The sequence below is a fragment of the Cynocephalus volans genome, chromosome 1 (genome assembly GCF_027409185.1).
Source record: "Cynocephalus volans isolate mCynVol1 chromosome 1, mCynVol1.pri, whole genome shotgun sequence".
NCBI lineage: Eukaryota > Metazoa > Chordata > Mammalia > Dermoptera > Cynocephalidae > Cynocephalus > Cynocephalus volans.
Window position 1 is genome coordinate 77,380,076 of NC_084460.1, and position 15,121 is coordinate 77,395,196.

At 37.2% G+C, this 15,121-nt stretch overlaps 2 protein-coding genes across 2 annotated transcripts in view; one reads left to right on the plus strand and one right to left on the minus strand.

Annotated features, from left to right (window-relative positions):
• MED12L (mediator complex subunit 12L) overlaps window positions 1-15,121 on the plus strand; it is a 320,736-nt gene that overhangs the window by 105,314 nt on the left and 200,301 nt on the right. The window lies entirely within an intron of this gene.
• On the minus strand, window positions 1,655-2,614 carry GPR171 (G protein-coupled receptor 171). The gene has a single exon (XM_063098471.1). It carries the CDS (start codon window positions 2,612-2,614, stop codon window positions 1,655-1,657), a length of 960 nt encoding a protein of 319 aa, XP_062954541.1.

Below are 15,121 nucleotides of genomic sequence, written 5' to 3' on the forward strand. Positions count from 1 at the left end.
AGGGGATTTGACCAAAGAATCAGAAAAATAAACTACTGTAGTTTCATGTATATATATTCATCGTCATGATGTCTCCATCTGCCCACTAGAGAAACATGTTCTTCAGACTTCTAACAAACACAGGTTCTAGTGTAGAGGTTTTCTGCCAACTTGTAACTTAGTTAAATCATTGATACTGTTTTGGATACGTGATGCTACTGGGAGTCTTTATCATTACTCGTAGCTAGGATGTGTGCAGCACTCAACATGCTCTACGCTTTGTAATCGGCACTCTGCGTTTTATCATTTTTCATTCACTTCAGAGTCAGAAAATATGTTTGTGAAATTATAGACAGGAATTTCAAGCTTCAGAAAATAATTCTTCAAATGGAAAAACTTGTTTTCTTAGCTTCCAGGAACACCATTTCATAGTCATTACAGCTAACACAAATGTATTATCAACCGTTTTTATGTGGGCTTTGACTACTGGAATGAAAAACAGAAAATCTCATGTGTGCTTATTCGAACTTGTCCAGTCTTGTTTTCCCTAGTAAGTCTTTTATTTAATGCCATGTATTGAATTCTTTCTGCATCAGTGGCAGTGGGGAGAATTCGGTCAGAGTTATGAGCCTGAGAACTAGAATCACCCTACTTTAAACTGCTGGCCCCACCTGGGGTCAGTGTCTTATTTCTGGACCTGGGCAGCACTGACCAGCCTAGCCCATGCTGTGTTCTTAACATGGCCTTGCTATGTGGAGTTGGTGTGTCTATTTTAAGACTTTGACCAGTGCTATTTTTCCGTTCTTTTGATATGAGCTTGTAGTTCCAAAACAGTAGTTTCAGTAGTTAGCATAATGTAACAAGTCCCTTGAAAATGTTATAAAGCGTATGTGTTTTATATAGGTTTATAAAAAAGGAAATCACTAGATTTATCATTACTACTAATAAATAATCTTTATTTATACCTACAGGTAGAAAATAAGTATGTATAATACTTTCAAAATTATCCATGTATTTCTAAATCTTTTTATAAATAGAAGTTTTTAGTTATTGTGTTAGGAAAAAAAAGATGTTAAAAGTTGAAGATCAGACTAATCTAGGATGCATGAAAGGAGAATATAAGAATATGGTTAAAAAAAAGTTTTTATCTCCTTCCCCCTGTTTCTAATATTTGTCCCTAGTGAGCCGAAAGGTTACCATCTTTTGAAGTGATGGATTAAAAATAAATCAGGCACAGGTGGTTGCATGTAAGCTTTTATTTTTTAAAAAAAGTCATCTAAAGGCCTTTAAAATTGTGTTGCTGAAGGTCTTCTGGCAACTTTCATGGCGGTTATTTTGCATATTTTTATGAGGAAGTCAGTTCCAGGCATTTAAATGAATACCTCATGAATGCCTCTGAATCTATATCACGGACCTCTTGGATTTCAAGGATATTGCAGGGTTTTACATTGGTTCAACAAGACTCTAGTTTTTTGTCCAAATAGTTAAGGAATATCAACAACCATAAGAGTGCAACCTTGGCTTGCATTTAGAAACAGGCTTTCTAAGTAACCCAGTCCACATTTGCTAGCTGTCTGTATTTTTTCTTACCGAGATTCTTTTTTTCTCTCTTAAAACTGTAAAGAGCTTTATGGTTGAGTAAGGCAAGAAGTGATAACATGAAAAATCCCATATTTTATGCATCATTTTCACATCCTGAGTTTTCTTTCTGAGCGTTGGTCTCCTTAGGTGAGGCAAAAGTCTCAGTGACCTTTAAGCGGAATGCTTTTGAGAGATGATAGTATAGGATAGGATCAAAACACAAGTTGGATACAGCTAGGAGCAGCGTGGCCTCTTTGGCTTTGAAGAGTGAAATCCTGGTTGCACAGTCAGATATGACTTCCGTCTGGCTGAGGGTGTATGGGATTCGGACAATGTGGTAAGGAACAAAGCACACGATGTAGCCTGCAGTCACTAGGAGTATGGTGATGAGAGCTCTTTTCACATTTGGATAATTTTCATTGCCTTTGTTTCTGTAGAGTTGTCGAATTACAAGGCAGTTGGATATTAAAATAATGGCTGAGAAATTTAAAAATATTGCTACACACAAGAAATTTGTCAGCAAATGCCAGTTCCTTCCAAACTCCTTTTTAAATTCCATACAGCCCACATTTGACTTTTCCTCGATGACTTTGATGGGAATTATCATGTTTGGCACCATTATAAGAAGGACCATTAGCCACACGACGGTTGATATCATTTTGGCAAATCCAGGTTCTTGTATTCGATAGATCTTGCAGCTGTGAAGCAACTGGAGACAGCGATCAATGCTGACAAAAGCTAAGAAGATGATTGATAAGTACATATTGATGTAGATGAGGCAGGCAGTTACTTGGCAGTGGAATATCCTCAACTTCCAAGGTGCCACACCCAAGTCGACGACAATTTTCACTGGTAATGCTAGAGTGAGCAGGAAATCGGCTGTAAGCAAATTAATTAAGTATATGCTCACACACCTGTGATTTGTGTTTTTCTGTATAAAAGCCCAGGTTGCAAAACAACTTCCAATAATTCCAACAAGGAAAACTAAATAAAAAAAATATGTGAATGGCTCCAGATCTCTGTAAACTGGGCAGAAGAATGAACTGTTTGTCATCTTGAGGGAAAGTGAGGATGACTCTTGTCAATTAGAAAAAAAATCCACACAATCTGTTTAAAAAAAAAAAAAAAAAGAGGGGAGGTTAGTAATTAAAATTAGAATATATATTCTTTAAAAATATTTGCACTCATACTTCCATTATCTTTCTTGCTCTTGGGATTTTATTGGTGAATTTACTAGACTTTGTGGATTGGTGGGAATATTCCTAAATTACAAGGAAGCCTGGGTTTGCCTTTGTCTGATTTTGTGACTTTCAGGAAATCCTATGCAGGTTTGCTTCTGAAAGGGATATTTTTGACCTCGTTTTTGCATTCTGATAGCTCTTTTGTTACGGTTGGGTTGGAAGTTAGTTTGCAGAGGATATAAGTGAACTGAGATTCTAAGAAGTACAAAGAGGAAACTAGGGTTGTGGTTGAGTGTCAGGAGCTTTCAGAAAGTGAGGCTTTCTGGATTTCTTTTTTCATAGGTTCATATAGCCTCATGCTAGGCTGACGGGAGGTAAGAGGTGACAGAATATTGTAGTAAAATTTAAAGTGTTTTTTAGAAAGGAGATCCTTTATAACTTACCTATTAGAAAATTTTCAGAAACAAAATTTCTTTTTAGCAGAGAGAGTTGAAGAATTAGAATTTGGTCTTGAATTGATGCATATGACCTCCTTTTTCATTGCTCCAGTTTCACAGTGGTATAGACCTGTAATGTTCAATAGTGTAGCCCCTAGCCACATGGAGCTATTGAGCATTTGAATGTGGGCAGTCCAAATTAACACGTGCTGCAAATGCATGCACACTGAAATTTGAAGATTTAGTACAAAATACTATAATGAATAATACAAGTAGCACAAATTATACTATTTTATAGAAATAGTATAATAATTAGTAAAGAATCTTTAATGTCTTTTTAATATTTTTTATATCAAGCACCTGTCGAAATGACATTTTTTTGGTATATTAGGATAAATATATTATTGAAATTGATTTCTCCTGTTTCTTTTTACTTTTTAAAATGTAGCTGCTAGAAAAATTTAAATTACCCTTGTGGTTTGCATTATATTTCTATTGTATAGTACTGGTATAGATGTTTCTGTGTCAGTGTTTTTGAGAAGTTTCGTGAAAAATGTGTTTTGAGAGGTTCCAGAACATGGATGTTCATTGCTTACAAAGTCCTCAAAGAGAGGCTCAGTTATGTTATTTTCAAAACATTTCACATTAATACTGGAGTTGGTCCCCCCGCCCATCATGGGTTTTGAGGCAGTCAAAAGTGTGGACATAGTCTTAGAACCATTGTGATCGACATTGATAATAACAATAAAATCTTGTCATATCCCTTCCAAATCTGGAACACTGGGTGGGTTTATAAGCTCTAGGTATCCTAATTGGGTTCCCTTTGACCTGATCCAGACTAACTCCCATGTTTAGGGACACGGGTGCTTATGTCTGGTTCTGCCTTTTGATATGGGTCCTCCTTTGCATATTACACAACTTTTTGTTTTAAAGACTAGAAGGTTAGTTTTGTATTTTGCCAGGAAAAAAATTGATATGCAACCTTTTAAAAAAATAATAAATAATAAGTATAGTGGCTGACACAGAAAGCCAAATCAACCATTCTCTTAAATCTCCCTTAAAAAAAAAAAAAATCTTCTGAACGCTTTGTAAATCTTAATTCTCCCAATTACTTAATGATCCATTGTGTACATCCTGAAATGAAACAGTATTTGCAAGCAGATTAATAAGGCAGATGTACATAAAACTTTCTAAATTAAAGTGTCATTTAAAGAGTACCTACCTGAGTTAGGACTTTAGGGTCCATGAATAATGTCATTCTGTACCAAACTCAGTGAAAATAATTAAGCATTTACTTTGTGTCTGGCACTGTATTAAGTATTTTTCATGTTCTTATTTAGCCTTTCATCATTCCTGTGGTGTAGATTTTGTTATCCGTGTTTTACAGATGAGAAAACTGAGACATAATGAGAGTAAGTACCTAAGGTTATGTAAGTGGTAAGTTATAGAGCCAGGATTCCAACCTGGACAGTCAGATCGCAGAAGCCATATTCAAAACCACTTCAAAATTCTGCCTCAATAATAACAGTAGTAATGGTGATGATGATAATAATGATTATTATTTATGTAGTAGCCAGTTTTTACTAAGGGCTTATTATGTGGCAGGAGCTATATTCTAAATAATTTTTAGGTAAAAGAGCTGAAATAAAATATTCATTCTTAACTTCTTTCCTAAATACTAATAAAAGAAGTTTAGGTTTTTCATGTTTTTTGATGTTTCATATTACAATATAGATATTTCAAAGTCAAATCTAGGTCCTATTCTGCAAGTTTAAACCAACTTTACTTTCGAAGTTCCGGTAACCTAGTTCCTCCATACCATCCCTACTTTCTCTTAATCCTGACTCTCTAGATTGATGGGATCTCTACTGTTCTATGAATAGTTCCTTCTTGCCTTTGTACTTCTGTATGTGATAGGATTTTAGAATCATAGGACTTTGAGGATGGGTGGAAACTTCATTGATAGCATCCAGTCCAGTCCCCAGAGGAGCTGGGGAGACTGAGGTCTGGCACTGTGTGTTGCTCAAGATTTCACAGCTTGTGTGAGCAGGACCAGGATCTTTGCTTTCATTCTATCTATTCCTGAATCCTGCCTACTCTTGGGGCCTGAAGGAAACTCTTCACTTCTGAAACCTACTCTAGGTTTCCCTCACTTCCTTATGACCCTGATTTTTGATAGTCACCATTTATTTGTGCTTTGGAATTCTGAACATACTTTTCTTCTCTGTGTTAAAAACTAGAGTTGGTTTACATCGACCTCATCTCTCACCTTTGCTTATTGTTCCTTTACAAGGTGCTAGGATTTTGGCTTATGCTCTTTTATGTTAAATGTTGTATAACGATAGTAACATATATTTCTTTAAGTGCCCCATTACTCACACAATTATGCAATAAAGTCTCATTTTATTAATGAGACTTATATGATAGAGAAGAATTAGAAGAATTTGCTTTGATTAATGTTATCTATCACTAGAACTGACTATATGTGATATACATGAGTAACTTATTTAAAATCATCGCAGTGTAATCATTCATTAGTAATGCTTGAGAGTCTTAGAGCGCCTTGCATTTGCTTTTATGACTTCTGTCTAGACTACAATGAAAACATGGTCTATTTAAAATTCTTGGTTATTTCAGTTAGAGGTTAAATTATGCTATTATAACATCCCATGTTCTCTGTCACAAATTTGAGAATTGAGTAAATATTTTGCCAACCAGTTATTAGCTAGTGGGAATTTCAGGTACTCAGAGGTATTCCAGCAAAATGAAGAAAAGATTTAAGTGTCTTCTTAGTTCTGATAGAGTGCCCATTGCTTAGAAAATAAATAAACTGATTAGGTTTTCTATGGGAGTCACAGTGGAATTTTTTTTGAAATTATTTATTGTAATATTTATAGAGGAAAGTTATTTTAAGACCTTCTGTGCCCTGTTGTGAAGGCCTATAACGTGTCCTTTACCCATCCAGTTATAAAATTGAGTTACTGAATAGTTAGTGCTCACCCAAGTATTTGGTCTGGTGTGAATTAAGGTGTCTTTTTGAGACAGATGGAGTCATCAGAAGATTATAGTGTAGTTTACAGCAAGAATCTATTTAGAGTTTAATAATTGGTTCCCTCTTACACAACAACCTTGTTACGTGTTGTTGGCTTTTTTTTTTTTTTAACTTACATGAATCAAATACTGAAAATCATAAATTTGCCTTCCGTGAAAAAGCATTTAAATGTATTAAGTATTTAAAAAGACATACCTGAGGTTATCTTTTCTGAGCCTCAGCAGGCCTAGCTGTAAGTCTTTAGAGAAGCAGCAGCTGTTCGGTTAGCCACAGCAGTAGCAGCCCCATTGCAGGGTTGCTGGCTGTACTAAAAATTTCCTTTCCTTTTTGTGTGGTTTTAAAATGTTGCGTATTGACGTAGATGAAACTGTGGTTTGTGAATACTTTAACTGTATAAAAGTCTCCTAAAGAAGTTTGTTTTGTTGTTGTTTTTTTTTACAATTTCGTGTATGCTTTCTTAAGCAATTCAGATCTGTCTGTGTTTTTTAGAGGAAAGATTTTCATTTGTCCATTGTAGTATCTAGCCTTTTTTTTTTTTAAGTACCCAAGATATATTTTGTGTCATAATGATTTCAAAGAATGTCAGTGTTTATGCCCTGAAAGGGATTGAGTTAAAGATAAAAGGTGTTAAAGCAGCTATGTCTTATTACACATAGTGACACTCACCAGCATTTCAAAGTTATAATTAAAAAATATTGTTTGTATCCCTGCTGAGATATCTATTAATAAACCAAAAACAAAAAGATGGGATTTAACAGAATCTGGTAAACTATATGTTTTATTTATCTTTATTCTTTGTTGTTCATTGTAGAGAAATCTGGAAATAGAAATAGAAAAGGAACATCATTATGCATAGAGACAGTTACTGTTAACATTTTTGGTACATGTGCTTAACATGTTTTTTTATGATTGTGATTTTTTAAAATTTAAAAGTGCTATCATATATTGGTTAGAGAGCAGCCTTATAAAACCAAGGTCACAGGTTCAGATCCCTATACCAGCCAGTTGTCCCGCCCCCAACACACACAGTTATCATATTATGCATACTATTTTAGAGTTTGTAATTTTTTCATTCAAGAATATACCATATCTGTTTTTCCAAGTTATGAGATTAGACTGCAGTAAGTATTTGCCAGTTTGACCCAAACAGCTTAATTCATTGAGACAGGCGTTTAGTAATTAATAGATTGTATGTGAAGGGACCCTACAGCGTGCAATTTAAATTGGTTAAATGTTCATTCTGTCTGTGGGTGAACAAATGTTCACTGAGTGTCTGAAAGATGGCTAGCATGGTGAGGAGCCTAACATAAAAGTCACTGCCTCTTTTTTTTTTTTTTTTTAAAGATGACCAGTAAGGGGATCTTAACCCTTGAGGTGGTTTTGTCAGCACCATGCTCTCCCAAGTGAGCCACATGCTGGCCCTAAAGTCACTGCCTCTTAAGGAGCAATCTCATCCACATGATCAGTTGGCTTTGTAAGGTCATCTTTCTTTTTTATAAGACTAGCTTTTATAAAAGAGAATATGAGCTCCTGTCCCAAGCATATTTTGGGGAGTTCTAAATTTGCTGGTTCAAAGTTGATTTGTAAGTGCAAAACCATTGCCTGAGTAGTTAAGGTCTGGTTTCTTCTTAATGCTTTATTGGTTTGGTAGGTGCTTAGTTTTCTCAGGCAACTGCAAAACCATTGCCTGGGTAGTTAAGGTCTGGTTTCTTCTAATGATTTGTTGGTTTGGTAGGTGCTTAGTTTTCTCAGTCAACTGCTTTGCACTTACAAATGAACTTTGAACCAGTAATTTAGAACGCCCCCAAATATGCTTGGGATAGGAGCTCATATTCTTTTGTAAAAGGTCTTTTTCTCCTAATGATTCTTTGTCAATTTCCCAGATAATAAGAAAAAAGTCAAAAGAAACCTCCAGAATCTAAGATAAGTTCCTTGATACTGGCTTTTAAAAGGAAAAATTTATCAAAAGACTAATGAGAAATGTCTAGCTAAAGGGATTTTAGGGAGAGTTAAGGGAACTATTGAAAAAAAAATGTAAGGATGCTCATGAAGATAATGGCCATTTGTTTCAGATATCCTGGACTTCTCCCAAATTCATATTGTTATTATTGTTATTGTTAATGCCAATGGGAACTTTTTATATATATTTGCTTATAAGTTAGAGGGAAAAAAAACCACAAATGTTTCTCAAACTTTGATTTTTGGTTAAAGAACCAGTGTTAGTTTTCATCATAATAGTGCTAGGAAATGATCATCTTTTAAGATATGTGCGTTTTCACTGTTGGACAGGACTCACTAAAGGACTCACTAAGAACACACTTGTAGAAAAGACACATTTGCAGACAAGTGACAAGTTAGGATTAGGGTTTGCATCCCCTGGGGGTAGAGAGGGTGAGATGGAGAGAATGTGGAGCTGGGGTTGGCTGCAACTGAGCAGTGAATGGTTTCAACATGATATGAAGGAGAACTGGGATAAGAAGATTTCTGGTAGAGTTTCTTTTTTCTTTTTTTTAGGTAGACGTATTTGTATGTTCACTTCAGGGTTATAAACAAAATTGGAAAGTACAAACGGCAATTCTTTAAAATCTGCAGAGGCCTCAGTGTTTGTCTGCATGCCAGATGTGAAGGTGCTGAAGTGCTCTGGTTCTCAGTGTTCCGTGTCCTTTTTGGAATAGTGAGAACTAATCTTTTAATAGTGAAATTGAGTCATGTTCTTCCTCTTGAGAATGTGCTTAGGCGACTTGGCACTGTGTAGAAATTTATTCACAGGGGAAATATTTTTTTTTTTTCTACCATCCCTGGTAATTCTTTTTACATGACTTCCATGTGAATTTCCACAAGCCACTTCTTTCTGTCAGTGTCATTGAGGACAAATGTTTTTCAGAGTGTACTTTGTTAGTGTTCCAGGAAATTGAATGTCATCACTAACGCAGTGTGTCAGAAACCCAAGTGGGAAGAAGTGAAATGAAGCTATTTTTCCCTTACCTTGGTCATGGCCATACTTTTTATTTAAGAAGTGATATGTTAGTTATTTCCGTGGATATTTTATGTGCGTAAAATAAAAAGTAAAGCTAAATTGCCCCACTAAGTTATGAGTTGAGAAAGAAAATACTTTTGTAGTTAACTCTCCTCTCCATACAGATCATGCTTCTGATTTTAATGAGCACAAATAACAAACAATAGTATTTCAGTAGAAGTATTTGCTTTTAATGTTTAACATTCTTCAAATTTGCTTTTTAAGCACAGTATGGAAACCCTTTGGAATTATTGAGGAAGGGGACAGTGGGTGTTGGGTTAGGTAACCACTGCCACAGCCAGGCATGAGTCTGAGGACTTATTTTCTTAGAAAACAAACAAACAAACAAAACATGAGGTATTGGAGATTTCATCCTTTACAGATGAGGAAACTGAGGCATGGAGAAATTAAGGCCTGCCCAACGCTGCTCAGTTAGACTCTAGTGACCCAGCTCTTACTTATGCTCCTTATGATGAAAGTGTTGGACAGGGACAGCGATTACAAAGGAGGCCATCAGGTCAGTCCAGGTCCCCTCCCCCGTTTCCATTTAGTGTTTGTAACCATTTGAATTTGAGTGTCATTGGGCTGTGGAACAGTGTACTCCTGTTTCCACCTCCTCAGGGAGTCTGTAACCTCTGGAATGTGAATTAAGGATGCTCTCAGCTCAAAATAGTTTACACTTTGAAGATTTTTATGATCAATTACTTCAGCAACAGCCTATGTGGCTTCGGGTTTGTCCTCTCTCTGGAGCCACTGTGCTTCAGGGTTACATTTCAAAAGTTTTTTTAAAAAGCACACAATTATTTTTCTCACCTGGATTAGCCCAAGACTCGTTCCTGACGCTGACTGAAATGGGTAGCTTCAAATCTGACAGTAAATTGTATGATTAGGCAGAGTAGTTTCAAAGTGAGGCATAGATATGTGGCTTTGAAGATGTTTGTTTCTGTATTATTTAAGCTCTGCCTTGGTTTTCCCTTTTTAATAAAATAAAGGGTAAAAATTTGGAATGATTTGAAGGCAAAGGTTGTTTTTGCACATCCTTGGAATGTGAACTCATTTAAAACAGAGACCGAGTACCTTCCGCTGACATTCCTCTTGCTGATCCTTTTGGCTTTTTTTCCCACCTTTTTATTGGCTGTATAGTTATTGAGTCAATACACATTTCATTTTACCTTTCAGTTGTGAGATGTGACTGCTGTTTGATCCATGGTCATAAAATAATTCGTGGGAAAATCCCAAGAAAGAACTTGTAAAGGTTATCTTATTACTTTTTAGTCACTGAAGTTCATGGTTTTTTTTTTTTTTTTCTTTTTTCTTTTTTCTTTTTTTTCCTCTCCATTTAATTGTTATGGTCCATTTCCTATGAACTTACAACTAACACCAGTTTTAAAGCACAGAACACATTTTACAAATTCTGTGGTTAATTTCCAGGAAAAGTTTATTTGGAGAAATTTCTCTTTCCCTTGCCATGTAAATCTTTCTTTTTTGATCAAATATTTGTGAAAAATTCTAAGTATTTGTTAATTGCAGCCTGCCTCCTGAGCTCCCATCTAGAGAATATTTTTGTTACTTTCTGAAAGTTATGATGTAGAAAAGATGGTAAGGAATCTTATCACCTGAACCTGCAGTGATGCAGATTTACTAAGTGCGGTTAGAACCTGTGGGAAATCTAGGAAGTGTAATCCTCCTGACTTAGCAGAAGCACCACTCTGTCCCACCTAAGTGAGCTGAAAGGTGATATGTTTGGGGGACAACACAGATAGTTGGGGTGCAGGGGGGTGTGTTTGGGGATTGTCAGGCAATCTGAGAATTTGGGCTGTCTGAGCAGGATCTTTGGGAAAAAGGCTGAAATCAAATCTTAGATTAAAGCACTTTAATAAGTAAGCAGTGGAGATCTTTCAGTTATGCAAAGAAAGGAGTGTTAGTTCAGCAGCATTAGGTAAATCTGGCAGCACTGGAGTTTGTTGGCTTAGGAGAGAAACTGGAAAACAAGAAACCAGTTAGGGGATGATGCAGTCATTTTAGATGAGAGGCACTGAGGATCTGAAAGTACATGGGAAGGGATGGGTGGTTGGGAACCATTGCTGAGGTAAAATCACTGTGGTGTGGGTGGGTGGAGAGCAGATGAGGTTGCAGTCCTGGGAAGGGGGGAAGTCTGAGGAGAGAGGTTTGGCAGGTAGAAAGGTGAGTTTGGTTTATTGGCTTACAAGGTTTTTAGTGCTATCTCATCATTTGATACAGCTTTGACTGATTTTTATTTTATTTCCTTTCATTTAGTTATTAAATATCCCTCAGTGCTTCATTAATGTAACCAGGACATTCTGAATCTACTTTTTTTTTTTTTTTTTTTTTTTTTTGTCTTTTTCGTGACTGGTACTCAGCCAGTGAGTGCACCGGCCATTCCTATATAGGATCCGAACCCGCAGCGGGAGCGTCGCTGCGCCCCCAGCGCCGCACTCTCCTGAGTGCGCCACGGGCTTGGCCCTCTGAATCTACTTTTTAAACACTTAAGGAACCCTTATTTTGAATAGCATCAATGGAAATGCTGTTTTTCTTGTTAAAAAATAGCATTTTTCTTTATTTTCCACTTAACTACTTTTATAATATCAGCCAGATAAGAAAATATACTTGATGATGGCATTTTTAAAAAATAATGGCATGTTTTTCTTAACAAGAAAATGAATTTGATAGGAAGTTGAAAATTGATGTTTACTTCACAAACAAAATGAGTATTTTCATTTCAGTCGGTAAGGTGTCAGAGTCTGGTATTCTGTTGGAAAGCTAATGGTTTGAAGTAGAACATAAATAATTAACAGCTTGAAAAAAGCTGCATGTTAAATGTAGAGACTCTTTTAGCTTAGAAAAGGGAATATCAAGAATGTATTGTGAGTAATATGAAATTCTGCATGGAGACGATGAGAGGGACTTTTCTTGGTGTCCTTCTGTGTCAGGAATGATAGGAAAGGAAGCCCTTAGGGCTTCGTCTGTGCTCTGTGGGAGGTTAGCAGCTCATCGGATGATGGGGTATTTGGGAGGGAAGGGAATATGTGGTTGAGCTGTGGGCTTCCCTGACCTACTGATACATTGTGGCTTAAGGCTGGTGACACCTGGAGGCTGATGATAGAACAATCATTTTACCTCCTGGTCTAAGATCCAGCATTGCAGGTCTCCAAAGCACTTGAGATAGTTATGTTTGGGAAGTGGGGTGAGGAGATCTTAACTATGACTGTGGCCGTGGGAGAAGCCATAGAAGGCATACAGTGAGTGTCTTCAAAAGGTAACAAGAAGTCTCATGAACTTTACCAGTGAAAATACTTGTCATGAATTTTGCTATTATTGAGATGGGCCTCTTTTTATAACATGCTCTTCCATGCTTATACCCCAACTGTTGGATGTGGGAGAGACAAGAATGGAGTAATGACTGATATTCCCACAAGCCCTGAAACTGCTTTGGGAAGCACCTTATTTTGTGTAATAATTAGTTTCTTTCCTGCAGCTAGTTTTAAAGTAATATTCCTAATATATATTTACCACAGATAAATTAAGCATAACATTTAATCATTTTGTACAGACAGTGCCATGAAGTGAATAAAGCATTTTGAAAAGTGGTGTATGGGAAAGGAAAGCTATGTTTTGTTAAAGCGGTTCTTTTTGGGAGATATACTGACATGAAACGGTATCTACATGCTATTGGTGTCTTTGGGGAATTGGTGACCAAAAGGAAGTAGTGGCTTTTACTGTTAAAGACTACACAGTACCAAATACACATACCCTCATAGTGTTGCTTAATCAGAAGAAATATCATGCCCTTTTGGGGAGATGATCTGTTATGTTTGTAATTTGTATATTATATCTCTTGATGTTACAGATTTTTTTCTGTATTTATAGACACTATATTTTTTTCTCCAGAATTAGTTAAAGATAATAGGAGGCAGCAGTAGGATTAAGGACAGAATACAGAATACTAATGGGACATATTTTACTAACATCATGAAGTAGAAACAAAGCTTAGTGTGAGGGTGTTTTCTAGAGTTCCTGGATTATTCTTTTAGATGAAGCCAGTGTATCAAGACTTTCTCATTTGTATGTCACCCTCCCAAGAAAATACAACTAAAATTGGGCTTATGTGATAAAAGAGGTTTATTGGCTGACATACCTGAATGTCCAAAGTTGTGGGTGTGGCTTTAGGTGAGGGCTGAAGTGGACACTCAGCTGTGTAACCACTCAGGTGTGTACCATTCTTCAGTCTGCCTTCCATGGTGTTAGTTTCTACTCATAGGACACTCTAGGCTCTCTTGTGTTAGCCAAATAAAAGCAGCTCTTCCAGACTGCGTCTTCTCGGCACACCCTCCAGGGGGTTTCTTCAGGAATCTGGAACTTGCTGTGACTGGGTCAAATTGGGTCATGTTTCATCCCAACTTGTGGCCAGTGGAATCAGACATGTTGATGATCCAGACTGCCCCTGACTTGGAGGACAGGGTCAGCTCTGCAATAGCTATGTGGCTGAGAACAGGGAAAAGTGACTTTCCCAAAGGAAGTGTGTTGACTTCTATTGCTGGGAAAAGAGGCTGGAAGCTGAGGAGATAACCAACAAAGGAGCCCTGCTGATGGCAACGTTTTGTAAAACACCACCACAAGATCCACCCCACCTCAGTGGGTAGGTGTCATGCGTAATCTTTTTATATGATAGTGATCTTTCTGTGATCTCTTCGTTCCTTGATTCTTCTTGCCTCAAATATTCCTCTTATAAAAACACTTCAGGATATTTCTGCATTGGTACTTGAATCACCAATGCTTCAAAACTGAACCTCAGTTCAGTTAAAGAACACACAAGAATTCCTGTTGAAAAGAGATTTTCAGTCACAGTCATGAGCTACTTTGAAACCCTGTCTATTAGATTTCTGCATTCCAGATTTTGCAGAGCACCTGTTGGCATGTCATATTCTGTTCACAGATGTATTTTCTTTCAATTGCTGGCCCACCAATTAAAAGACTTTGTGATTTTGCATCTCCTAAAGACATGAGGAAACAGTGGGCCTCTGCTGCTGAGGCCCATGCTCTCTGCTCGCGGGCATCCTCAGCCTCCCGTTTTCTGAGAACCGTGCTCACAGTGCCTCTGCTGCCACCACAGGCACCTGACTTGTAAGCTGCACTGGACGCCCTGAGCACTGGAAGGCCTGTGCTATAACTTTACCTACACAAGGACGTGGAGAGCGTTGTTTCCTCTTGCCCTTCTGAACCAGCACTGGTGATCTTTGAGAAGTTCCTGGATTACTCCATGGTTGCCAGTGCTCTGCCACTTTGTTTTTGGTTGTTGCTCCAGACCTAAAAATTCTGATACGCAGTAACTGTTGCTTCACAGCATCCTTATCTGCATCTCACGATGTTTCCTGAAAGATCTTGCTTTCACGTGACTAGTCTGCTTTAGCACAGGGCTTACAGAGGCACTACTTTGTGCTACGTGGCTCCATGTTTTTACTGCATTTTCTACAGCGGCCAGTAGGGGGTATTGAAAACCCTAGTATTTACTACTTGTCTGGGCCAATGGGAGTTGTAAAGAATGAATACAACTTTTTTTTTCCCCCCTGCAAATGTATTTAGCCAAATAGATATAGCAAGCTTAGTTAACCAAGCATGTTCATCACAGCTTGGTGAATTTTGTTCTTTTTGTGAGAGGATATTTGACATAAAGTTGGGAGCAAATAGCTGTTAGGAGGGTGGGAAGTAGATACCGAAGGTGAAAACCTTCCCAGCTCTTCCTCAACTTAGGGTGAGTTTCTGAGGTGCTTCAAATATGAAGAGGTCCTAGAGCATTGAAATAGTTATTTTGAAAAGTCAGTGGCAAGTTGAATTTTTGAATTCTCTGTGTAACTGC